This window comes from Hyaena hyaena, unplaced genomic scaffold (assembly GCF_003009895.1).
Source record: "Hyaena hyaena isolate Hyena2069 unplaced genomic scaffold, ASM300989v1 scaffold_647, whole genome shotgun sequence".
Classification (NCBI taxonomy): domain Eukaryota; kingdom Metazoa; phylum Chordata; class Mammalia; order Carnivora; family Hyaenidae; genus Hyaena; species Hyaena hyaena.
The window spans coordinates 651,635-677,277 of NW_024081281.1; the positions used below are offsets into that span (position 1 = coordinate 651,635).

At 50.4% G+C, this 25,643-nt stretch overlaps 1 protein-coding gene across 3 annotated transcripts in view; it reads right to left on the reverse strand.

The window, feature by feature from the left end:
* The window catches only part of SFMBT2 (Scm like with four mbt domains 2), a 202,600-nt gene that overhangs the window by 161,919 nt on the left and 15,038 nt on the right, over window positions 1-25,643 (reverse strand). For 2 of the 3 annotated variants that reach the window (XM_039216643.1, XM_039216642.1), the window contains exons 2-4: window positions 17,918-18,069; window positions 9,110-9,204; window positions 6,741-6,981 (exon numbers count right to left, since the gene is read on the reverse strand). In XM_039216643.1, the coding sequence (XP_039072574.1) occupies window positions 6,741-6,981; window positions 9,110-9,204; window positions 17,918-18,017 (436 nt within the window). In that variant the 5' untranslated portion in view covers window positions 18,018-18,069. The remainder of the gene's footprint in view (window positions 1-6,740; window positions 6,982-9,109; window positions 9,205-17,917; window positions 18,070-25,643) is intronic. The other variant, XM_039216644.1, reaches the window with a different exon arrangement.

The window sequence follows — 25,643 nt, forward strand, 5'->3', positions numbered from 1 at the left end:
CAGAACCCGGCTGCCTCTCCCCGTGTAACATAAGGCCGTATTCACACTTGCTGCTAACGCTTCATGAATAAACATCCCTTTATTCAAATAAGTTATATATTAACTAACTCCCAGTAATTTTCATTCCACTCTGAATGGTAAATAGAGTCATTCTGGCAAGACTTGCAGAGTTTGCAATTCAAATTACAGAAATTTTAATAATGGGGAAAATAAAAATTAGTGGCGTGATTCCTAAGGCACCGTAATTCCAATACTTTTACTGCAACAGTAGAAAGCGCACATAAATATTTCTCAATTTATAAGCCGAGGGGGTTTCATTTGGGCAGGCATCATATTTACCTGTAATCTCACGGGAGCATTTCTTTCAGGGACTCGGTAGGCACCTGCTGGAAAGTCAAAGCTCCCCGGCCCCAGACGTTATGAGGTACAGTTGCTACTTCTCAATAAATAACAGTGAAACAGGCACTGGATTAAATGATTTCCTTACATTATCACCATAAACAATAATTATTTGGCACCTGCCCTTTGCAAACTTCACATGTGCTTATGAATAAATCAAGCCTTATTGATTTACTGAGCCAAAACATTTTCTAACTAGCTCCTCTAATAAGAGCTATAACCCTCCGTTGCACTTACTGATGCTTTAATGTACTGTTTCATAATACTCTTACTATGAAAGATTAGTGCCAATCAGCTCACGAGCAGGAACGCTGCTCTCTGGACGGCCAATGGGACACTATACCCAGGTCTCTCTAAATACACCCTTATTAATGGAGTTGCCTGTCTGAGAACTAGAATCACATCCAAATGAAACAGGGAGAGCCATGCTGTTTCCTTCCTCGTAACATTTAGCATAATAATGACACTGTGCACTGATTCAGAGATGACATCCATTTCAGACTGAGGGAGGATAAATACGGGACTGTAAAGGATGCTCGGCGGCTGGTAAAATTATCACCTAAAATCATGGGGCACCCGCGGGGACCTCAGCTGGTTGAATGTCCAACTTTGGCTCAGGTCATGATCTCACGGTTCGTGGGTTCGAGCCCTGCGTCGGCTTCTGTGTTGACAGCTCAGAGCCTGGAGCCTGCTTCAGATTCTGTGTCTCTCTCTCTCTTTCTTCCCCTCCCATCTTCTCTCTTTCTCTCTCTCAAAATAAATACACTTAGGAAAATAAAAAGAGGGCGCCCAGGTGGTTCAGTCAGTTAAGCATCTGACTTTCGCTGAGGTCATGATCTCTAGGTTCATGAATTCAAGCCCTACGTCAGGCTCTGTGCTGACAGCTGAGAGCCTGGAGCTGCTTCAGATTCTGTGTCTCCATCTCTCTGCCCTTCCTCCGCTCACATTCTATCTCTCTCAAAAATAAACGTTAAAATAAATTTAAAAATAAAATAAAATCATAAAATGTCTGTCTTAATGCGGTGACCTCGGAAGGCAGAGAAGACTACTTGGGGCAATCCCAGAATGTCCTCCAAGGTCTTGACCGTGATAACCCCAGTCTGAGCAGGAAAAGCAGTCCTTCCTTCCTCCCTCCCGTCGGCAGAATCACCCACACCCTCACCCCCTTGCTCCCGCCCCCCCCGCCCTGTATTCTGGAGCTGTCAGGCACTCATTAAGGGACTCAACTCCACTTCCGCTGACTGTCACCCAAGGAGGGAAGATTTCCGGTTCTCTGTGCTCCAACAGGAAACCTGCATCTTTGATTCTTTGGATTCTTTATCGAGCGAAATTCTATCCATTGCAGGCAACAAAGGACCCAGACACTCACAATAACTTCCCAGCCTTGTTTGTCCCCCAGGCCACTGAAACGCAATTACCCCAGCAGTAACACAGAAATTTCTGAGCTTCGTACACACATTCACGGATCCTAGCTCCAAAACAAACCCCACTCTTCTCCCCTGCGCCGTGGGGGAACAAGCACCCTTATTCCTCCTGTCCTTCACGAGCACCACAGACCAAGGCACGTCAGACTGGAACGCCCCTTAGACACCATACAGCCTCCTCTCAAGGATAAGGAAATGGAGAGGCAACTCACCCAGGCAGCTAAATTAACGGCAGAGGCAAGGTAAGAACCAGAGCCCTGGCTGCAGCTGCCATGTTCCTCCCTTTAAAACACCCCCTAATTCCTGAGAACGAAAAGAAAGTCCATCACTGCAGAGCACCTCAAACAAAAGCATTATGTGCCGTGGACTTGAACTTGTGTCAACACCCCACGATGCCTTTCAAGTTGAACCACGACAAACACTGACCAGGTACATTTCCAGAATTTATAAGGATATTAGCTCTCGAAGACAGAAAACCACACAAACAAGAATCCTCGTTCAAAAATAGATTCCTTGGGTTCCCTGCGGGACACCGGCCGCCTCTGGCTACAAAGCAATAATTATCCTGTACTACAGCAATCAATAAAACCTTTTGCCCCCGTGAACCTGATGTTTCCTGACTTTGTTCTCTGTGCTGAAGATTTCCAAGTCATATTGATTACCTACTAAATTTTTTCTCAAGTTCTTTGAGCCACAAAGAAATTCTCCAATTAGCATAACTTGTTATTTTTGAGTGGGCTTCAGATCGCTCGGTCACATTAATGTATTTCCCCCTTGACTGGGTGTTCCCATTTTTCATTGGGAATTTGTCATTTTAAGTGCGTCTCTGTCTGGCCTAATAGCGCAGAGTCAGGAGGATACAAATTTGATGGCGTTTCTGAAACTGCGACTCTTGCCATTTTTCATCCAAGTGAGAAGGAAGAATTGATTGATAAACTCTGCCCTCGCTCTCTCTCTCTCTCTCTCTCAAGCAACAGCATGGATTTCTACCAAATGAACCCATTAGCTCCAAGAGTGTTAAAATTCAGCACCCTGGAACTTGTCTCCAAAATGATTCACTAGAGAATCTATTCTATAAAGTGAAACCATCGGGGTACAGCCTTTCCACGGGTGTGTAGCTGCTAATGCGTCAAACTTTAGGAGTGAGTCACAAATAAGGTGAGCAAGGAGGGCGAGGAGGCGAGGCGAGCCCCCTCCCAAGCGTGTGCGGGCACGTCCACGGGGCCTCCGTGTGCAGAGCGGGGCAGCCCGGGGATTTCTCATTCCCTCCACAGCACAGACGTCTTCCCAACGTTCCATCAGCACGAAGCATCCGTCACGACTGCTTTGCTTCATGAGACGCCAGAGGCCACAGGGAAAAGAAATACTGTATATCACGCCGCATCTTCTCACCTCGGCGGCTGTCTTAATTCAAGGCAAAGGGAATAGTATTCGCCCCTAAAAAAGAAGGAACCTATCTTATACCACTCACAAAAATGCACTTGGAATGAACTACAGCCCTCAGCATAAGACCAAAAACCATAAAACTAGAAGAAAGCAGGGGAGGAGGAGGGAAAATCTCTTTGACGTCAATCTTGGAAAGGAATTTTTTGGAAAGGACATGCAAAGCACAAGCAATAAAATAAAAAATAAACAAGTGGGACTACCTCAAGCTAGAAAGCTTCTGCACAGCAAAAGAAACCATCATCAACATGAAAAGGTAACTTGGGGAGCTGGGGGGGCTCAGTCGGTTAAGCATCCAACGCTTGGTTTCAGCTCAGGTCATCAACTCGAGGTCTGTGAGTTCAAGCCCCACATCGGGCTCCGTGCTGACAATGCAGAGCCTGCTTGGGATTCTCTCTCTCCCTGTCTCTCTGCCTCTTCCCTGCTCTCTCTCAAAAATAAATGAATAAACTTAAAAAAATATTTTTAAGTGAAAAGATAACCTACAGAATGGGGAAAAATATTTGCAGCCATGCATCTGATAAGAAGTTAGTAACCAAAACATATATAGAACTCATACAAGTCAATAGCCAAAACCGACCAAACAAACAATAGAACCTGAAAACGAGCAGAAGCTTCACTCATTTCCCTTCACGTATTTGGTGAACAGGACCGGGAGGTACGAGCTTCCAGTTACGACCTGAATAAATCGTAGGGATGAAAGAGCATGCGGAATAGAGGCAATGATGTTGTCACAGCGCTGCATGGGGACAGATTTTAGCCACACTGTGGTAGCCACACTTGTAGGGAGCAGAGCATAAGAAAGAGAAGGTGAATCGCTCTGTTGTACGCCTGAAACTGACGTAACATTGCGTGTCCACTATATTCAATTTAAAAAAAGAGAGAAAAAAAACAAAAAAAATAAATAAAAATAAAAAGAGAGAGAGAGAAAATGTGAGAAGCAGCTCTGAATGGACATTTTTCCAAGAAGCACACACAGGTAAGCGAAGAGATGCCCAACAGCGCTCATCATCAGGAAGATGCAAATCAAGACCCCAAGGAGCTATCGCTTTGCACAGACGGGCAGAATGGCTGTCCTCACGGAGACCAGAGACAACATGCGGGGAGCATGCGGGGAAGCAGGGACCCCCGAGCACTGCTTGTGGGGAGGCCGGGTGTGCAGCCGCTCTGGGAAACAGTACAGAAGTTCCTCAAGATACTAAGTCTAGAGCCACCCTACGACCCAGCAATTCCACGACGGGGCATCTCTCCAAAGGAAACACAAACACGATGCCAAAGATGGATCTGCTCCCCCACACTCACCGCAGCATTATTACAACAGCCGGGACAGCAGAGCCCCCTACCTGTTCATGGAGAGAGGAATAGATAAAGAAAATGTGGGGGTGCTCAGTCGGCTGAGCGTCTGACTTCGGCTCAGGTCATGATCTCACAGTTCGTGGGATCGAGCCCCACGTTGGGCTCTGTGCTGACAGCTCGGAGCTTGGAGCTGCTTCAGATCCTGTGTCTCCTTCTCTCTCTGCCCCTCCCCTGCTCATGCTCTATCTCTCTCAAGAATAAATAAAACATTAAAAAGAAAAAGACCATGACAGTGGTTGCACAGCCTTGTGACCACATCAAAAATCAGTGAGCTGCACACTTCCAGGGATGAATCTTACAGTATGTGTATTGTAACTCGGGTTTTTTTTTTTCAAATATCAATGGGGGGAGGGGCACGGTCACAAATGTGATCGCCTCTAAGGGCGCCGGGGGCTTGGGGAGCAAAGGCAGGGTCTGACCTTGGTCGCCTGAGGAAGTGGCGGGTGAGCTACCAGCTGGGGGGAGGGGGAGCAGGGCAGCAGAAAGGGGGTCATGGGAGAGAACGGGTGCAGAGGGCCCGGCTCCCTTTCGTCTGAGGCAATAAGGAGTCCTGAGTCAGCCGAGGCCCAGGCGACACATTTGGGCCTCACCCAGGTCCCATAAATGCAACTCAGACCCCACCTGTCTCCCATGCCCGCCTCTCGGCAGGCTGTCGATTAGGTGCAAGCCACACCATTCCCACCAATCAGAAGAACAATCTACCGGAACTTTAAACAGAAGATGAGATGGAAGAGTTCTGGGGAAAAGCCAGTGCCAACACGGTGAACAGGAAGAACCTCGGACTTCAGCTCCCAAATGTCACACATCAGTTCGGAATAAAAACATCAACTCAGGGGCACCTGGGGGCTCCGTCGGTTAAGCGTCCGACTTCAGCTCAGGTTATGATCTCACAGTCTGTGGGTTCAAGCCCCGTATCAGGCTCTGTGCTGACAGCTCAGAGCGTGGAGCCTGTTTCAGATTCTGTGTCTCCCTCTATCTCTCTCTACCCCTCCTCCCCTCACACTCTCTCAAAAATAAATAAATGTAAAAAAAATTTTTTTTAAAAAACATCAGGTCAGGACTGAACAAGGCAGCCGGTCATACGAAGACATTCTAGGGGTCTGAGGACCGGCACTCAGTCTTCAAGCCTCACCCTGTCCTCAAACCCGGAAAACGAGGTGTGGAGATTCAAGTATCTGGTAACGGCTTTCCTCACGTACAGGGTCACAGGGGCGCCTTCCGGGCCCCTGGCAGTTTGAGCCCATGACTCCCTGTGTGGGGACCGTCCCGTCCAGGAGGGGGTCTGGCGGCCCCCGGCCCTCCCACCAGGCGTCAGCAGCACCCCCACCTCTGCTGTCACCAAAACTGCTTCCAGACGTTGTCAAAAGGCCCCTGGGGGTACAGGGACCCCAGTGGAGAACACTGCTTTCCAGCGACAGGACGGATTTGTCGCTACAAGCTCTGGCCATTCCCTCAAGAATAAGGTCGTTTCAGGGCGCCTGGGGGTCCCAGTCAGTTGAGCGTCCGACTTCGGCTCAGGTCATGATCTCACGATTCGTGGGTTCGAGCCCCGCGTCGGGCTCTGTGCTGACGGCTCAGAGCCTGGAGCTGCTTCTGATTCTGTGTCTCCCTCTCTCTCTGACCCTCCCCCCAACTTGTGCTCTGTCTCTCTGTCTCTGTCTCTCTCTCAAAAATAAATAAACATAAAACAATTAAAAAAAGAAGAAGGTTGTTTGCCCACATCGGTTTGGTTTTCTAGGAGCCTCACACCCTCAGTGTCCCCACAAGAAGACAGGTTAAAACTCACTAGAGAAGCCTCTTCCAGATGCTCCGTGCTACTGTGCAGCCCTAAGGTGGGAGAAAGGCCACACAGCCCACCTCCGGAGGGGACACAGGACTTCAGTCGGGGGCCTCCCTCAGCCCCCGACACCCACTCGAGGATGCGGCTCCCAAGCCTTAGTCTCCGGAAGGCCATGGCTGGCGCCTCAGAACACACCCGGCCCCCCTCCCTGGGAGCCCCTGGCACTCAAGGCGCCACGAGTCAAGCACCAGCGCTCCCCCCCAACGGGTGTTCGCATCTCGGCGAGGCCCGTCCTCAGGCATCACGAGCGGTGGCGGCCCGGGCCGCGGACAGCTTACCCTCGGGGGGCATCAAGGCTTTGTTGTTCTGCGTGCACCACCCCACGGGGTGCAGGTCGGCGATCACCACGTCACACCAGAAGTCGGCGCGGCGGTCCTCGCCGTAGCCGCAATAGCGCAGGAGCAGCAGCTGTCCGCACGTGGTGATGACCGTAGCCACCCAGTACGTGTCCGGGTCGTTCTTGTTGGCCACTTCCAGCTTCATCCCCGGCTGGAAGTTGCTCTGGAGGCTGATTTCAACCTTCGGGAAGCAGAAGCACGGGGAAGACGTCACTATACCTCACGCACCCAGAAGATTCCAGGAGCTTCTAAGCACAGGCCTGAAGGGGCACCTGCGTGGCTCGGTCAGGAAGGCGTCCAACTCTGGATTTGGGCTCAGGTCATGATCTCACGGTTTGCGGGTTCAAGCCCAGCCTGTGCTCTGTGCGGACAGTGCAGAGCTTGCTTGGGATTCTCGCTCTCCCTCTCTCTGCTCCTCCCCAACTTCTGCTCTCTCTCTCGTTCCCTCTCTTTCTCTCTCTCCCTCTGCCCCAGATAAATAACTTGGAAAAAAAATAAACAGGGCACTTAAAAACAACATTCCTGGGGCATCTTGGTGGTTCAGTGAGTTGAGCGTCTGACCAGCTCAGGTCATGATCTCATGGTTTACGAGTTCAAAGCTGGAGTCGGGCTCTCTGCTGTCAGCTAGCTCAGAGCCCGGAGCCTGCTTCGAATTCTGTGTCTCCCTCTCTCTCTGCCCCTCCCCCGCCTGTGCTTGCTCTCTCTCTCTCTCAAAAATAAAGAACAAAAACAACATTCCTATCGCCTTAGAACAGGAACGTTCTAAGAGAAATAAGAGAAATACAATGGGAGCCACCAACCGGACGTTAGGTTTTCCAGTAGCCACGTTAAAAAATCGAGACAAAACAGATGAAATGAATTTTAGTCACGTATTTTATTTTATCCCAACGTATCCCAAATATCATCATTTCAAGGTGTGACCCACATAAAGCATCCATGTCGTGTTCCCCGTTCCTTCCCCAGGAAGCCTGTAAACCTGGTGTGCCTTCTCCCTGGACCGCTGTTTGCATGGCCCACATCTCACACGCTCAGCAGCTCCGTGTGGCCACCGGCCAGCGCAGCCGTGGAGAATGGGCCTCCTTCTCTTTTTTTTCTTTTAATTAAGGGTCCCAGCCTATTAGTAGCTACCAGCCCTCCCCTGAAAAGCCAGGTGGGCCATAAATTCGAAAGCTAACACATCTGAGATCTGTGAGCAGCAGCTGCGTGAGAAATGAGGGAATCCTACACGGCTTGTCCACGGGTCTACACCACTTTTCCTTTAAACCCTGCACATGGGCCTGGGGAAACTGCACCTCCAGGAGAGGGCGCTGTGGCTGCGGGGGACGTGGGAGAAATGAGATTAAAGAGAATGGTGGCTCTCTGTGCGGAGACAGCGATAACTTCCTGGTACGGAGAGGGAGGAAGAGTCTGTGGATCAGTAGGTCTTTCATAACCACCTGAAGGGACCCAGCCAAGTCGTCCCAGAATCTGAAGAGGCAAAACAGCCAAAAACAAGAACAGGCTGGAAATGTGCCCCCGGTTTGCTTGTCATTGTCGGGCTAAATCATTGCCCGGTGAGAAAAAAAAAAAAAATGTATCTTGGAATTAAATTTTCATTTCCAGTAAAGAAACTGTCCCGGGTCCTGGAAATTCAGCCTTTCCCTTGCTAATGAATATATTCCCGAAATCTCATCCAACAGCAAAACTCGGGTGAAACCTCAGTCTTTCACTGCCTGGGACTTGCCCTGGGCTGGGCGCCCTCTCTGCATTGTTCAAAGAAATCTTACTGTGCAAATGATTTTTTTTGGTTGAATAAAATGTGTTCTGAATATTTACAGGGATTCCCTCTAACTTCACTCGGCGGCCCACAAACCACTACAAGACTTTTAGGTGTCCTTTCAAAATAATATCAATACCAAATAATATACAGCAGTCACACCTCCTAAGATGATAGTACTCATCACACGTACTTGCTTCATTTGCTGGCTCTTTGTTCACATCAGTCTCACCAGTCTCAGGCTGTGTGACCTCGGACAGCAAGGGCCACGACTGTCTACTCAGCCTCTTTAGGGCACAGAACAAGCCCAGGGTACATGCTGACTCCCTGCCCCCACCCTGGGCCCAGCCCCTGTCATCAGGAGAGATAACGTACAAGGACAAGGCCCACCTTCCTCGCAGCTACCTGCGAAAGGCTAACAGACACGTGTCGCATCTCCTCCTGATTTCTGAGAAACCCTGGCTCGATTTCCCGTCTCTTCCCCAAGGGCTGGCACCTTCCCGCAGATGCCTCCCCTCCCTCCAAATGCAGGAAGGGAAGGCATGTTACGTACATGTTTGAACGACGTGTGAGGCGCTGCACTGGCTCCCGTTTCTTCCAGATACTCTCCCCAGTTAAAGCCAATCTCCTCCAGGCTTGAACCTTCTTCTGTTAAAAAGACAAAAAACAACAACAGAAGAGTATCACCACCAGAGTGAAGAATGGAAGGGCACCAGCCATAGGGGAAGAGCGGGAAATCCGTAACGCGCCCAGCATCCGCGTGCTGACTGTGGAAAGGGAACACTGGAGAAATTCTACGGGAGCCACCCTGGCAAAACCAAGGGTGAAATTAAACGTGCTCTCAGGCGAATGAAAGTCACAAGGCTTGTTTCGGGGCACAGTCGAGCATCTTAGTATGTTCACTTAGAGTCAGCCACTGTCACTGTGGGCACGTCATGCTTTGGTGAGGTTGGGGGACCAGATGAAGGAGACCAGCGGGCACTGGGGAGGCACCTAGATGTATAGATGAGCCCCTCGGACCGCTGGTTACTCCCCACAGTTGGAGGCTATGAAACAACAGCATAGACCATTAATGTTGTAAGAGACCTTATCAGGAAGCACTGACCCTGATGCTATTCCAAGGAGAAAAGTATCTGAAGTCCAGAAGGATCGCTCAGGGATGTGAGGTCACCCAGCAGGTGACAGAAATCAACCAGCTGTCAAACAATTCTCCAAACATTGAAGACTGTAAGATACGCTCTCTGTAGTCAAAAAGCACCAAATAACTCATCTTAAAGCATAGATAACAATATTATGCCCTCGTTTCAAATGGAAAGAACTAATAAGCCGTAGACATTATCTTAACCTACCTGCAAGGCCGATCGTACAGAATGCAGAGCAGTGGGGGACAGCCACACACACATACACGCAAGAGCTTCAAAGCTTGGATTCTTTTTTCTTGTATTACCGACCGATGCATGTTGATGTTCAACCTCTATACCTTCTAGAAGCAAGAACCTACGTCAATGGGCCAAGAATAAATACCGCTTTCAGTCATGTTATTAATGGAATATCTATCAGGCGAGCCAGCGGAATCAGCAACTGGAGATGAAGAAAGGAAGCCTTGTTCTTACAGGGCTCTCGCTAGCTTTTCTTACTGGAGATCTCTTTAGTTGTCAGTAGGAAAAGTGATTTCCTTGCCCGACTCCGTAGCGTCTCCGAAATTGACAGAAGGTAATTTTTGTAAAGCCAGGTGACGCGAGGTTGAAAGCAGCTACCTTAAATTTTGTCTTCTGAACCAAAGTCGCTTAGCCCTGCCTCCTCGGATTCTACCCCCATCAAGGGGTTTGCAATCAAACGTCCAAGAAAAATAAAAACCTTTCTCCCCTGTTGTCCTCCTAAAGCTCTGCTTCATCAAAGGATTTACGTCCTTCCGTCGTCGGGAGATAGGCTCCCCGAAAAGTCATCGGGTCCTCCAGCCGCCAGCTAAGGAGAGAGTGCTGAGACTCAGTTCCGTTCTGGAAAGTACCTCCGGGGGGCGCCACCCGGTGCGTGGCCTGACCCTCAAATTCCTTTCCCCAAAAGGCCGAGGTCATCCATCACCAGCCTGTTTCGTGGCTGGCCAGAGGCACCCCGCACACCACTCACCGCTCAGGGGCTTGGCGGGGTGTCTGACTGGAGGCTAACTAGTCGCAAAAAAGTCTGGAAGTTCCGTACACACGGCTTGTCCGGCTCAGCTCAGCCAGCAACACCTGCAGGCCCAGCCCGCGCCAGCTGCGGGTCACACACGCAGCCCAGCAGAGCCACCCCACGGTCAGGGCTACGGTGACCCGGACTCTCGCTCTCTGCTAACTGCTTCGCAGGCATCACCCCGTTTCGTGCTTCCTAGGACCCTGGCTGCCACCTCCTACTGTCCCCACCTCACAGAAAGAAGACGGGAGCCCTGAGAGGCCACGGAGTCACCAGGGCCACCCAACTGTCCCGCCAAGAGGCCGGAATCCAGCCCAGGCTGTCTGGTTCGGCGCCGGGACACCTTGCCGGTGCCTTTTGGTCACCCTTCTGCCTGACCCCACAGGGGCAAATCCGCTTCTCCACCACCACCCATTCCTCCTCTAGGAGGATCCCAGGCCAACTCCAGGGCCAGCTGCTCGGTCTTCTGTGTCGGTGACCGTTAGAACATTCCAGAACCAAGCGAGGCAGCAGGAAGATGCAGGAGACGCGGCAAGGCGGAGGCAGCAGCAGGGCTGGGCGAGAACAGGGCGCGAGGGGCCCCTGGACTCTTTCTGCAGGGGGACATGGTGAGGGGGAGGACGAGGCAGAAAAGCCGGTCTCGGGCCTTTGGAGGCAGAGGGTCCTGGCAAAGCCGCTGGGTGAGTGAACGGCTCCCGACAATGAAGGGCCCCCTGGGGAGTGGCGGCACCCCGACACCGTCTGCCCGGAGACGGAGGCCACAGCAGCCACTGCCTGGGCCTGCGGGCCGTCGACGGCCCCCGTCACGGCGCCCGGAGGGGACCGGGATCGGTCACTTGGGACCAGCCGTGAGGGCGAGACCCTGGCTCGCGTGCCTCGGCCTTGGGGCGGCCCCCGCGATGCGCCCTGCCTCACACAGCGGCCCTCCGCTGAGGCCGTTCTACCCAGCGCTCCGTTCTCACCCGACTTTAGTTCAGTACACACCATGTTTCTCTTCCTGCGGGACACAGGCAGTAGATGCTTTCACGCTCCCTCGGGGGCTCGTCCAAGTTCCCCAGATGAGAACACGCTTCAGGGGCGCCTGGTGGCTCAGTTGGCTGAGCATCCAGCTCACGGCTCGTGAGTTCGAGCCCCACAGAGGGTTCTGTGCTGACAGCGCAGAGCCTGCTTCAGATCCTCTGCCCCGTCCTCTCTCTGCCCCTTCCCTGGTCATCTTACTCTCAAAAATAAACAAACTGGGAGTTAAAGGAAAAAAAAGACAGAACACCTTTTCAGAGAGTTTTTCCTCTCTGTAGTCCAGAGAAAATACTTTTTTTTAATGTTTTTTAACATTTATTCATTTTTGATAGAGACAGAGTGTGAGTGGGGGAGGGGCAGAGAGAGAGGGAGACACAGAAACCGAAGCAGCTCCAGGCTCCAAGCTGTCAGCACAGAGCCCGACGCGGGGCTCGAACCCACGAACCGTGAGATCATGACCGGAGCGGAAGTCGGATGCTTAACCGACCGAGGCCCCCAGGATCCCCCTGAGAACATACTTTTAAAAAAACCCAAAAGTCAGACCCGGAATGGGATTTTAAAAACTAAAGCTTTTATGCCCAGTACTGGTAGTTTTCACAGGAAAACCATGTACAAAAGTCAGGCTCCCCTACAAGCCTTTCCCAACCTGTAACTCCTAGAGTTCCCCACCCACCCCCCACCCCCGCATCCTCAACAGCCAATTCTCTGAAGACGTTTCAATGAGCAATGGATAAACACACACGCTGTTTATGAGTTGAGGTCTCATAAACCCAGAGCAAATATTTACAGCGGATTCATAAACCTCCTAAGCCCATAAACATGTTATCAGGGAAATTCTGACGACCTCCCTCCTCAGGCACAGCACCAGTGGGAACCGCTTTTCCCCATGAGGTCACGAAAACAGACCGTGCAACGCCACCAAGAATATTTCACAATTTAAAAGAAAACAATCCAGTTCTGCAAAACGGAAGGCTCTTGACGCGACCAGCGCGTTTCGTAACAGATCAAAAAAGAACAAGAAACGTTGAGGGGCCAGCCACTCTCTGGTGGAAAATGAATGAACAAACGGCTCACGCACCTTTTCTGGAGGAATTAAACCCGGGGTTTTGACTTTACTGTCTGCAATAAGGCTACCTTTGCGAGGCTGCATATTCCAGTCCCTGGCCGCGAACGACCCAACACGGGAGAATCGGCAGGTTCAGACTGAATGACATCTGAACAGGTCAGGTCCTCATGTGTGAGATGTTCTTCACAAACAGGGGAAGAGAAAGGAAGACATTAAATCTTTGCTGTTTCACCTGCTGACAGTCCGGTCACACGATCACAGGGCTTAAAAAATAAGTTCCAGGGGTGCCTAGGTGGCTCAGTCGGTTAAGCATCCGACTTCAGCTCAGGTCATGATCTCACAGTCTGTGAGTTTGAGCCCCACGTCAGGCTCTGTGCTGACAGCTTGGAGCCTGGAGGTTGCTTCAGATTCTGTGTCTCCCTCTCTCTCTGCCCCTCCCCTGCTCTCTCTCTCAAAAATAAACATTAAAAAAATTAAAAAAAAAAAAAAAGCTCCAGGGGCGCCTGGGTGGCTCAGTCGGTTAAGCATCCAACTTCAGCTCAGGTCATGATCTCGCGGTTCGCGGGTTCGAGCCCCTCATCAGGCCCTGTGCTGACAGCTCAGAGCCTGGAGCCTGCTTTGGGTTCTGTGTTTCCCTCTCTCTCTCTGCCCCTCCCTCCCTTCTCAAAAATAAATAAACATTAAAAAAATTTTTTAAATAAAAAAAAGTAGTTCCGCAGAGTACTTTAAATAGACACACAGGGTGAACAAAGCTTGGGAAGGCCCATCCAAGGGCTGAGTTCACAGCTGCAGGATGACCCGAGGGAAGTGGGGACAGTCACTGAACACAGAGATCCGTCCTCACACCCATCCGACCACCCAGGCGGCCAGAGTGATGTTTCAGAAAAAAGAAAACACATAGAAACCATCCAATCACCTAGCAGGGGGTGGGGGTGGTGGAGTGGACAATAAATATTCTAAAAGAGGGGTTTTTTGGTCTTTTGTTTGCTTTTTTATTGTGTTTGTTTTTTAATGTGTGTTTATTTTTGAGAGACAGAGAGACAGAGTGTGAGCAGAGGGGGCAGAGAGAGAGGGAGACAGAATCTGAGGCAGCTCCAGGCTCTGAGCTGTCAGCACAGAGCCTGATGTGGGGCTCGAACCCATGATCCATGAGATCATGACCTTACAGAAATCAGACACTCACCCAACCGAGCCACCCAGGCGCCCCTCCTTTTTGTTGTTGTTGTTTAACCAGGGAACACTATGGAGTCACAGAGCACCAGCTCCAGGGACCAAGGGTAAGAAAGCTGCATTTTTCTAATAAGAATGTTGAAAAGCCTGCGGGACTCCACTTCATGTATTCCTAACACCAAAATAAAGGGGAAAAAAATGCAAGCCCACGTTTCCAGCCTCGACCTCTTTCCTCCGAGGCCTGCCCTTTCTAAACGTGCAACACGGCTTCATCCACAGACCTCTTCAGGGAGTCACACTTAGCGGCCTGGAAAAGTGACGTCCAGGAGTCTATTTATCACTGTGTCTGCATAGTGTTCCGCTTGCATTTATCACACAGCTGGAGAAGCCTCGGCTTCCAGAAACCCAGTTCCGGTCCGCGGCCGTCTCTGTGCGGCCGGAGTCGCTGCCGTCTGTCTGTCTGCCGGGGAGGCCCTCCGGTCCATCCACCGGCACCTGTCCCGGCCATGGCCTCGGAGTTTCTGGGAGGGGAGGACTTTTCTACGGTGCCTGTTTCACTTACAGGACTCGAGGGCCAGCCCGAGTATTGTCTGCGCTTTCCTTAGGAAACGAGGCAAAATGGAAAATAAAAAAGCTGTTCATGAGATTCAGAGTCCACTGTCTTGCGCTCAAGTTCTCATATCAGATGGACGGACCGTCGCTGCGAGGAATGGCGTCCGCCAGGCGTCCGGTGCGCAAGCAGGAGCTCAAAACAGCCAGGAGTGGCCGGGTGAGGCTGCCGTGGTCTGGCCCCATCGCGCGGGCAGAGGAGCGCTCTGGGCACCCACGTGCAGTCACGTGCTGGCGAGCTACAGGCAGGTGTCATGTCATCCGTGGGGAGAGGGGACAGCACACGAGAGGCTGGGTTGTGCCTGAGTCCCAGGGAGTGTTTGTGTGCGTGGGGGGAGGGGGGAGGCTCACGTGCACATTTACAGGCCAAGGGGACGTCTCCTTGTACGAAAGCGCAGGGATGGCCCAGGGTCTCCAGGAACCGACTTCCAAGACTCAGGACGCCTGCAATGAAAGCCTGGCTCCAAAAGGAGAGACACATGACCTCCCTTGGGGTCCAGTGTCCTCCTCTAAGAACGGAGATAAGAAAGCCAGCTATTTCGCTGGGTCATGGAAGGGTAAACTGAGTCAATGTAACGTACTCAGGTGAGTGGCCGCCGTACAGTGTGAACTCAGGCTCACGCGCCCCACTGTCCCAAGTCAACATAGGAACGGAAGCAGCAGAACACCCAACGCGGCTTCTCCTGTTCTTCCGTACGGAAATCTCATCCGAAACGCCTCGGAGCCAAAGAGCCTTGTCACCAAGATGACCTGCTACCATAAGCCTGTCACCGTGGGTCCCAAACCACGTATCACGCCAACTGTGCCAACACAGAAACTGTTTTATGTGTCACCAGCTTAAAGGGGCACCGCTGGAGAAAATACACTTCCTGACGACCCCCACGAGACTACGTTCTCAAGGGGCTAAATGTTCAGGACTCCATGTGGGTTTCTTCCGCAGGTCGGCCTCTGCTCTCTACAGAGATTTATGTTAGACCCTGCTTTAAGTTGACCTCTTCTTGGCACATCTGCAAGTCCCCTCCAGGCCAGACCTTATGGGAGCTCCAAGAAGAAAGGACAGATCCGCCACATGCAGGGGACAAGCTCTGGGACCACTATCTGAAAATGCTAACATAATTTAAAGCTACTCAGAACTACTACTTCTTTGTTTTTTAAGTTTATGTATTTATTTTGAGAAAGGGAGAGAGCATGCAGGAGCAGGGGAGGGGCAGAGAGTAAGAGAGAGAGAGAGAGAGAGAGAGAGAACCCCAACCAGGCTCCACGCTGTCAGCACAGAGCCCGATTCGTGGCTCGAACTCCCGAAACCGTGAGATCATGACCTGACCCAAGATCAAGAATCGTTAAGCAAGTGCACCCCCCAGGCGTCCCAGAACTACAACTTCTTTTAAAGATCTTGACGTCTTGTACGATTCAGGCCACTATCACACGCGAGCAAGGAAGCCACCACGCAGGGCATGTACTGGGTGCCAGGTTCGGCCCAAGCACATCGCGGCACGAATCTCATACTTCCCTGGAGGAATCAGCCTGGAGGAAACGCAGTACAAATAATTCTCCTGACACCATATTACGACTGCTGGGTTTCAAACTCTACTTAAGCTAGAGAGATCTACTGCAGCTACAAGAAAATGAAAAGTCAACACACAATTGGTTTTTAAACAGTTTTGAAAACACACCTTTGAAAATGACGCAGAAACAGACATCAGATGTGCATTCGACAGAGACACGGTGAAAGCCCAGTAAACCCTAAGTGGAAACGTAACCCCATTCAGGAAGCGTAAGACACTTGTATAAAATGCGAACTTGTACTTAAATAGCATCAAGCCTATAGGACGGAGTTTCCTCAGGAAAGAATTTCCATACTTCCACTGTGGGACAATGACTCAACTCTGCTTCTAGACATTTTCTCACTCTGGCTTCCATACAGAAAAATCACAAGGGGTGGGAGTAGAGGGATGGGCTGATTCTGAAGCAGACACTAACATCTTTCAACACATTTAGGCAATAATTTCGGGGGGTTCCAGATTTTTGCAGATAAAGATACGATTTGAGAAGTTTGATGTAATCAGGTTGATGAGACCAAGCAACCTGTAAGTCTGCCATTGACTGCACTCATCAAAACATGGAGACAAACTTCGTGACTTCTCTGGACAACGGTCAAATCTCCCACTGGATTAAGGATCAACATTTTCTACATGAATTCACCACAGCAAATGTTCAGAATCCAAATAGCTACGTTGCTCTTATTTAATCTGCTGTTATGCAAATAGGGCAATCCTTTAAAAAAAAAAAAGTGTCTTTTTAAAACAGACTCCTGTGTAAGTATTTAGAGAAACATGCTTTATAAATCCATTGATTAAATATTAAAATTCAATCAAAGACTGGCTTGGTTTGCTTTGTTTTAGTTTCCTTAACGGGAGATAGACTTCACCACGCATTCACACGACCTACGTTTCTTTCAGGCTAAGTAGTTCTCGAAAGACTCGCTCAAGGTTCTGGAGAGGAGACAGAAGGGGTGGCGTCCAGAGCTCAGGCACATCGGCTCTCCTGTCTCTCTGGGCATGTGGGAGAGAAGGATGGTTTTCCCATTTCCCTTACGGTGGTGCCAACACATGACAGTTCTGGTCAAGAGGTTCTGAGCAAAAGTAACGGCTACATCTTCTGAGTCAGAGCATTTCACTGCTGATTCGGGACCCCCCCAGCTCTGCTCACCCTGTAACAAATCCGCCCACCCCAGGACATGTGCACCGTAAAACGGTGTGCAATGACTCAGCAGAAGGAACGCCAACTACCTCGTCTGAAATTGCATGAATGAGCGGTCAACACTTACCATGCTAACCACTGAGAATGTGAAGGGAATTGTCACCGCAAGGTCACCCACCTCTCTCTGTCCAGTATAGGTAATGTTAATGTTGAGCCAAACTTTGCATAACTTCCAAGTGGACATATGCTTACAAACGTGACAGCAAATCCTAGCCATGGGCAATGTGAGAGACCTAGAAACGTCTGCCACATTATTTCCCGAACATTTTTGGGAAGACACGAGTCACTGAATCAAAAAGTCAGATAGTGGGATGCCTGGGTGGCTCATTTGGTTGAGTGTCTGACTTTGGCTCAGGTCATGATCTTACAGTTCATGGGTTCAAGCCCCACGTCGGGGTCTGTGATGACAGCTAGCTCAGAGCCTGGAGCCTATCTTCAGATTCTATGTCTCTCTCTCTCTCTCAGACCCTCCCCTGCTCACGCTGTCTCTCTCTGACTCTCAAAAATAAATAAAACATAAAAAATAAATTAAGAAAAAAAGTCAGATAGACCCAGAAAACGAACTCTTACCTGAATCGAGACCTCCACTACCATTCGCTGAGCTCTGCTGTTTCTCCAGGGGTGAAGCGGATGGGTCTTGCATGTTGGAAACTGAAAAACTGCTCTCCATGCCTAACGAGTAAGGGTCCTCTTCTCCTAATGCATCCTCCAGGAAGAATTACCTGAGGGCAGCCAACAAAGGAAAAAAAAAAAATCAGAGCACCTTGATTATCCTTGGTTTTTAAAGGCTCCAAAAATAACAGTGTCTTATCAGAGCTGCTGCCGTGTCATTATAACATGCAGGCTGCGATGTCATGATAGAAAATACCAGAAATAAAGACTAAAGAGTTCATATCTACACACAATCAACAAAGGAGGTCCCCACTTAGCAAAACCACGACTTGCACATAGGACATGATCATGGCTGAGAGGAACATACTTCTCACCAATAGAATCTACGTTCTGACCCCCAACCCACTTCAGTAGTGTTGACAAGACCGTCCGCCACCCACCCTTCTGCTCCCCTCTCATGATGCTGTGAAGAAGCAAGCCCCTCTCCCTCTGCATCCTCACACACAGGTGAGATGTCTGCTGTGTCCCAACCAATGCTTGGGCCCCAAACCCAGTTCAAGTGTCAATGTCTGCAAATGCACTTTTTGACCAATTAGACTTTTCCTCTAAAAGCATGGCGCACCTTCACTTACTTGCGTTCTGCCACGACAGATGGAAAAACAGATAAAACTACAGGCGCCCCTCGCAGAACCTACAATTTAGCTCATCTCTGTTACGGCCCAGGAAAGAGCCGGGCACACCACTCCTAAGAGTCGGCCGCTGACCACGCTGGTGGTTACACACAGCCATGTGGGCTTCTAAGTCGTCCACTCATTCAGCATCTGCTTTTATCTCATGGCTAGATGAAAGTGCAAACCAGCACAATAGCAAGGATGGATGAATAAAAGGATAGTGCCTCTATACCTATAAATAGAGTACTTTGTCACTCACATAAAGTAAAATACCTTTTAAGAATACCACACATGCAAACACGCACACACACACACACACACATACAAACACATGTGCACAGACACGCATCCCTTTTGGTGCTATTCAGTTTACTTTCCTGGAAAATTATTTTGAGGTCTTGTCAAAATTAAAGTTCAGAAAAGGGCACTCGCCAAGCGTGCAAAGGCAGGGAAAAGGCAGAAACCTCTAACGGGAGGAGACGGGAAGCGTATTGGATACCTGGTGCTGGAATTTAATCCTGCTGCATTTATTATCCACCTGTTTATATAAAATACTATGCCAGACACTGTGGGGGGAGGGGAATCCGAAGACACCTCTCAATCAAAATACAAAGAAAGGAAATACCTGTTTTAGAGAAGGGACCATAAAAACATCCACCCTGGGTCTTCAAAATGACAACCTGTGCATCTTGCCAGTGCAAAGGTAAGGACACGAATAGGCAAAGGAAACGACAAGTTACAAGGCAGATGTAAACAACAAGGAGATTATCTCTTACTCATTCCACACTCTCAGAACGAAGGTGCTTATCACAGTTTCTGAAGCAAAATGAGGGCGCGTGGTGTGGGGGGCAGAAGTCAGGACCAGCGAAACAACAGAAGTCAGGCTGTCCCAGAAAAGAGGAGAGCCCAGGCCAAAAGGCTGAGTACCAGACACAAAATGGTTTCTTCGGTTCATTTACAAATCACAGAAAGGACACGTAAATGCCACTCGCTCACTGTCACGCTGTGCGGGGCAGAGAAAGCGGGGGGCAAACCAGTCTTGATCCCAACTTCCAGCAAAGACTAAGACAGACGGTGCAAAAAAAAAAAAAAAAAAATTGGGTGCCTTCAGAACAGCTTAAATCTAAATAGGAACTGGGTGTGTTTTTCTTTAAATAATTTTTTTAAATGAAGGATTAAATAAAGGAACCCGTTCAACAGATAGATGGGTGCCAAGATTATTTAAAATGGAGAGCATTGGCAAAGCCAGCACGTTTACACTGAGGCTGGCTAATTTTACCCCGCCAACATCAGGCTGCTAAAATAACCCTCAGGATGAGAGGCAGAACTGCATTGTCCTAGGAGAGTTCTTTCCCAAACCCGATTACAACACAGATGCTCGAATTTATGGGGAGACACAGCCCTGGAGATTTCCTCCCTGTCGGGCTGCACCCAACGGACCAGACAATGGAAGGGGAGGCCGCCAGGGTGACTCACAAGCTCTCCTGCCTGGATCTTACGGTGGGGTGAGTAGCCACCAGTCTCTCTAGTGTCGTTGGTATAAAGGAGCAATGTCCAGTGCAATCTGCAGAGGATCCACATGTTGAAAAGCAAGCCAGGGGCCCTACAGCCAATGACGTCAACAAGCAAGCGTGGCCGTCCCACCTGGCGCCCTACAGCCAACACACTCCCACTTCAAGAACACATGTAGGGAGCCCACAGGGTAAAACACACCCCCGACAGCAGTGGGGGAACCGTGTGTGAGTTCACAGGGCACCGGATCACGCGGACAGGGACACAATGCCTGCTGAGTCCAGGGGCACCCAGACGGCGCACACACACACAGCGAGGAAGACGGGCCTGCTCTGGAAAACACCGCTCCCTCACGGCTGTCCGCTGGGGGCCGTCAGGGGCACCACCCAAACCTGGAGGCAGAAGGAGGCGCAGCTGAAGGGAACGGGAGGTGGGACACTGGGGGCACACAGAGCGCACTCCGGCAAGGGGCCCGCACTGACGCCTTACAAGCCCGCAAGCGACAGGAAACACCACGGACACGGTCTGCCTGAACAGACTCAGGGCTGCACCCCAGCGAGAGGAGAATGTTCTGCCCCAGCGGGGACCCAAACCCCTGCGGTCCACTCTGCGGGCAGGATCTCGGTCCAGGGACTGAAGTGATCAGATCTGTTGCAGGAACGTTGCTCTGGCAGCCGGAGGCCAGGCTGCCGGGCCGACAGACAGACAGACAGACAGGGACAGGACTGAGATCAAAACAATGGGGGCGCACGTCTGAGTTAAGTCAGCAAGGGGCAGGGGGAGAAAAGGAAACACGCTCAGGAGGAATTGGACGGGTGCAACCCAGGGCCCCCCAACATTCACAAAGCGCAATCTTGTCACAGCCGGGAGGCAGGTTCTTGGAAGAAAGCGCGTCACTTGCCACAGCCAGGCCTACCCACGTAACGGGACCCAGGCAGTGCCTACGGAAGCAGAAAGTACGGGAGAAGATAGGTTTGCTATGAGAAGGACAGACCAGGGGCGCCTGGGTGGCTTAGTCGGTTAAGTGTCCGACTTTCGTTTAGGTCATGATCTCGCGGTTCGTGGGTTCGGGCCCAGCGTCGGGCTCTGTGCTGACTGGCAGCTCAGAGCCTGGAGCCTGTTTCAGTCTGTGCCTCCCTCTCTCTCTGACCCTCCCCTGCTCACGCTGTCTCTCTCTCTCTCCTAAAAATAAATAAAAACACTAAAAAAAAAAAATTTAGAGAAGGACAGACCATTTCATGGAAAATGACTTCCGGCAGACTCAGTCGGGGGAGCAAATCTTACTGGGGACAGCTGGCCCAGAAGCTCCGCGGGATGCAAACAGGATTTTGAAGAGCAAATTCCTGGGGCGCCTGGGGTTCTCAGGCGGTTAAACGTCTGACTTCAGCTCAGGTCACGATCTCGTGGTTCGTGGGTTCGAGCTTGGTGTCAGGTTCTGTGCTAGCAGCTCAGAGCCTGAAGCCTGCTTCAGATTCTGTGCGTGTGTCTCTCTCTCTGCCCCTCCCCTGCCCATGCTCTGTCTCTCAAAAATAAATAAACATTAAAAAATTTTCTAAATAAAAAATAAACATTGCGGTTTTAAAAAATCCTCACCTCCCCCAACCCGAGACACCAGACATCTAATTTGTCCGGGATTTCAGGGCTTACCCTTAACTTTTTAACACATGGGGAATTTCTGCTCAAATATTCTGTGAGGTGCACCTGATCTGACCACACCCCCAGGCAATAATCCACTTGTATCCCCTTGGCTCTCCACATTCTGTCTTTATCATATGTTAAATACTTACACATACAAGGCTATGTTTCAGCGTACCAAAGCTTCCTTGAATTACGAGAAAATGCGAAGACACAGAAGTACGACAAATGTCCACATATCTCCCTTAGTTCAGCAACCATTAAATTTGGGGTCATTTAGAGTGCGTTTATAAAAGGCCAACAGTGATTTTGCACGCCTGAAACCCAGCCTCCTATGATTTTATCACAGGGCACTTGACCGTGAACTCAACACCGCATATGTGAAAGGCACACAGGTAGAAATTACCGCGCATCAGAGACCATTCAGGGTCCCTCCCCCGCCCTCTCTACCCACTCCCCCACCGTCTACAGGGAGGAGTAGACGGTTAAGGAGCTGCATGTGGTCACGCCGATGGTGACTCTGTGGAGTGAAATGTTCCAAGGACAAGTGGAAGGGCATGGCCTTGACCTCCCCCCCGCCCCCCGCAGAGCCACCTGCGACCACATGGATACAAGTCCCCCCGAGAAACGAGGAAAGGGAGCTTGGTCTGCTGCCCCCTCCCCCCACTACACCACCCCCACTAAGGGCCCAAATCCCAACAAACACACCCCAAAAGGCCTGTGCTCCCTCTTTATAAGCACGTAATTATGATGCTTACATTATTACTACTGCCCTCCAGGAGTGCTCTAAGCTTTTATCCAAAAGACTAACGTAAAATGCTGCCTTTGGCTTCAAAAAAAAAAACAACAAAAGGCTCAGTTCACATTAATGCTGACCAGGTGCTTAGAGGTCAAGGGGACTAAGGTCTCCTACACTGTGGGGTGAGCCTAACGGGGGAGCGTAACCTCTACGTGAGAGGCATCATTACCTGTAACACCATCAACTGCCTTCCTGGCTCTCGGAAGTGAAGCCACCACGGAATGAACCGTCACATCTCAGGCTGCTGCCCCTCCCCACCCCCAGATCCTGACTCACAGATCTGGAAAACGGCCTCAATCATTCGTATTTCTAACAAGTTCCCAGGCTCTGCGGATGCTTCTCACCCAAGCTCTGCACGCTGGGGCTCGCTGCCTTATGAAAAAAGTTGTGTCTGGGTTGTTTATTTAGAAAGACGGCATAGTTCTTCATCAAGAGATACCTAACACAGGTGTACTCAAAAATACAGTATTTCTGCAAAGTCGTTTATATGTGGAAAGAGGAAGGTTGGTTCTTCCAGACAGAGCTCTGCATCAAATAGGCTTGCACAAGCGGTGCCTGGCTGGCTCTGTCAGTAGAGCATCTGACTCTCGATCTCAGGGCCGTGGGTTCAAGAGACCCACCACGTTTAATGTGGTGCCCATTTAAGAAAAAAAAAAAAGAAGAAGAAGAAGAGGAGGAAACAGTCTTGCATTGTAAGTAGGGTTCCTTATAGAATTCCGGTTTTCTCAATTCCATTTTACAAAGTCAAACTTTGCTACACCATCTGCCCAAGTGGAGCCAGCCTGCTTCCATAAAAGTTTAGTAAGAGTTACAATTTATCGAGAATTCATCCCCTCGACTCCTCCTAGGGGAGCCATTCTGCTAATGGATGTAGGTATCTGGACACACTTTCTTCCAGGTCTGGTTTCTCAAATAGCAAGAGCAGAATGGATTGTGCAATTTCTAGGGACTCTTCCCACGGCGTCCCTCATTCCCAGCAACGCCCTTGGCCTTCACATCCCTCGGCTGACTGCTTCGGTCATCCCCACACTCCGATAACACCTCCCTTATTAACTTCTCAGTTTCTGTCATTATCGGGTAAGGCGCTCGCACTTCGCCTTGCTCTCCCTCCCGCCCGCCTGCCCTTCCCCTCCTGACAGGCGTGAGCCCAGCAGCAAGCCTCTAAGATGTCCCAGCCCACCCCGCAGCACCTAGGATGCCGCCTTCCTCACACAACTTTGCCCTGGGCTCAGTAACGATCTTTGTTCTTTCCTGGACCTTAGTTTTCACATCCTTATCACCCATTCAAATGCAATTTTCCCACTCACTGTCTAAATCCCCTCTGGATATGCTGAGATATAAGCATTTTGTTAATTGCATCTTCAGTACTTTCTTCCCGGGGCCTCTGTTCTGCCCTGATCCAGACCAACTGTCTTCTCTGCCTGGCTGGCAGGTGCCATCCTGAGATCGATCTCTCTCTCTCTCTCTCTAACACATCCTGCCTTCTGGGTTCCACCCCTTCCCCGTTATCGGCTTTTCTCTCTTCTGATGAGGCACGTTCCCCATCACGTCCCTAGGAAAGGATTTCAGTGGAAAACGCTGAGGTCGTGCAGGGTGGAAAATGTCCTTACTCACCCTCACACTGTGACCAACAGCGCAGGTGGGTAAAACAATTCTAAGCTGGAAAAGGATCCTCTTGCAGAGTTTTGAGCGCTTCCTTCCACAGTCCTGAATCTTCTACTGGAGAAGTCGGGCAGCAGCCCGGTCATCAGGGCTTCTGAGGTTTCAGTGACGTGGCTACTGGCAATCCGCTTGTGGGTTCAGGGCACCCCGGCTTCCTTCCAATTCGAAATTCCTGTTCTTCAGTGCTAGGATGTTCTCCTGAATTTCTGTTAGGGGCCTCCTCTCTGTTTTCTGTTCTTCTGTTCAAAGTCATTCAAACCTCGGGCCTCCTGGAGCTCCTAAATTTTCTCGTTTATGTTCTTCTTTTCTTTTTCATTTTTTTTTTAATGCTTATTGATTTTTCAGAGAGAGACAGAGCACGAGCAGGGGAAGGGCAGAGAGAGAGGGAGACACAGAATCTGAAGCAGGCTCCAGGCTCTGAGCCGTCAGCACAGAGCCCAACGCAGGGCTCAAACTCACAAACTGTGCGATTCTGACCGAAGCCGAAGTTGGACACTTAACTAGCGGGGACACCCAGGCGCCTCATCTTTTATGTTCTTCTAACTACCACCTAGGATCTACCATCAGGTACTTCTTCCTGCTCTTCTATCAAGCTTTACAGTTTAATTTCAGAAAGCTCTTTTGAGGGGCACCTGGGTGCCTCAGTCAGTTGAGTGTCCGACTTCAGCTCAAGCCACGATCTCCCGGTTCGTGAGTTCGAGCCCCACATCGGGCTGTCCGCTGTCAGCACAGAGCCTGCTTCGGGTCCTCTGTCCGCAGACCCACTCACTCTCTCTGTCTCAAATAAATGAACATAAAAAAAAAAAAAAAAAAGAAAGCTCCTTTTAAATCTTCACAATATCCTATTCCCACCCCATCTGGTTCCCATTACCTGTATGCAGAGCCCCCATCCATCCCTGTCCGACTGATGATCTGTCTTTAACGATCGTTCTTCTCGCCTTCGTAAGAGAAGTTATTTTTCTCTCTTCGTCAGTTTCCGGTCTCTCCTTTGTCCTGTCAGGTGCCGTCCTGGGAAGCGAGCTAACACGCTGGGCCTTCTCCTGTGTGAGAGAGGAAACGGGAGGGGCTGGCGGCGCCTCTGAGCCCAGGAGAGGACATGATCCTGGGAAGCGGTCTGGAGGCCTGTGGGGAGGCCCCCGTGCGAGTGTCTTCACGCCTTTATGGAAGGGCAGGGGTCTCCGCCCGCTGTCACCGCTACAGACCGGAGCACCCGAAACACGCACTCCTTCTTCCCGGAGACGAGGCAAGTGCGGGCTCCACGAAAGCGGTCCCTCCTCACTCCAAAGTCACAGAGGTGGACGTCCAGCTCCGGCTTCAGATTCCTGCTTACGGGAGTCCATAAACCCCCCTTCCTCCCTTCCTTCCCCACTGCTAATACGCCAGTTTTTCATCTTGATTTCGTGTG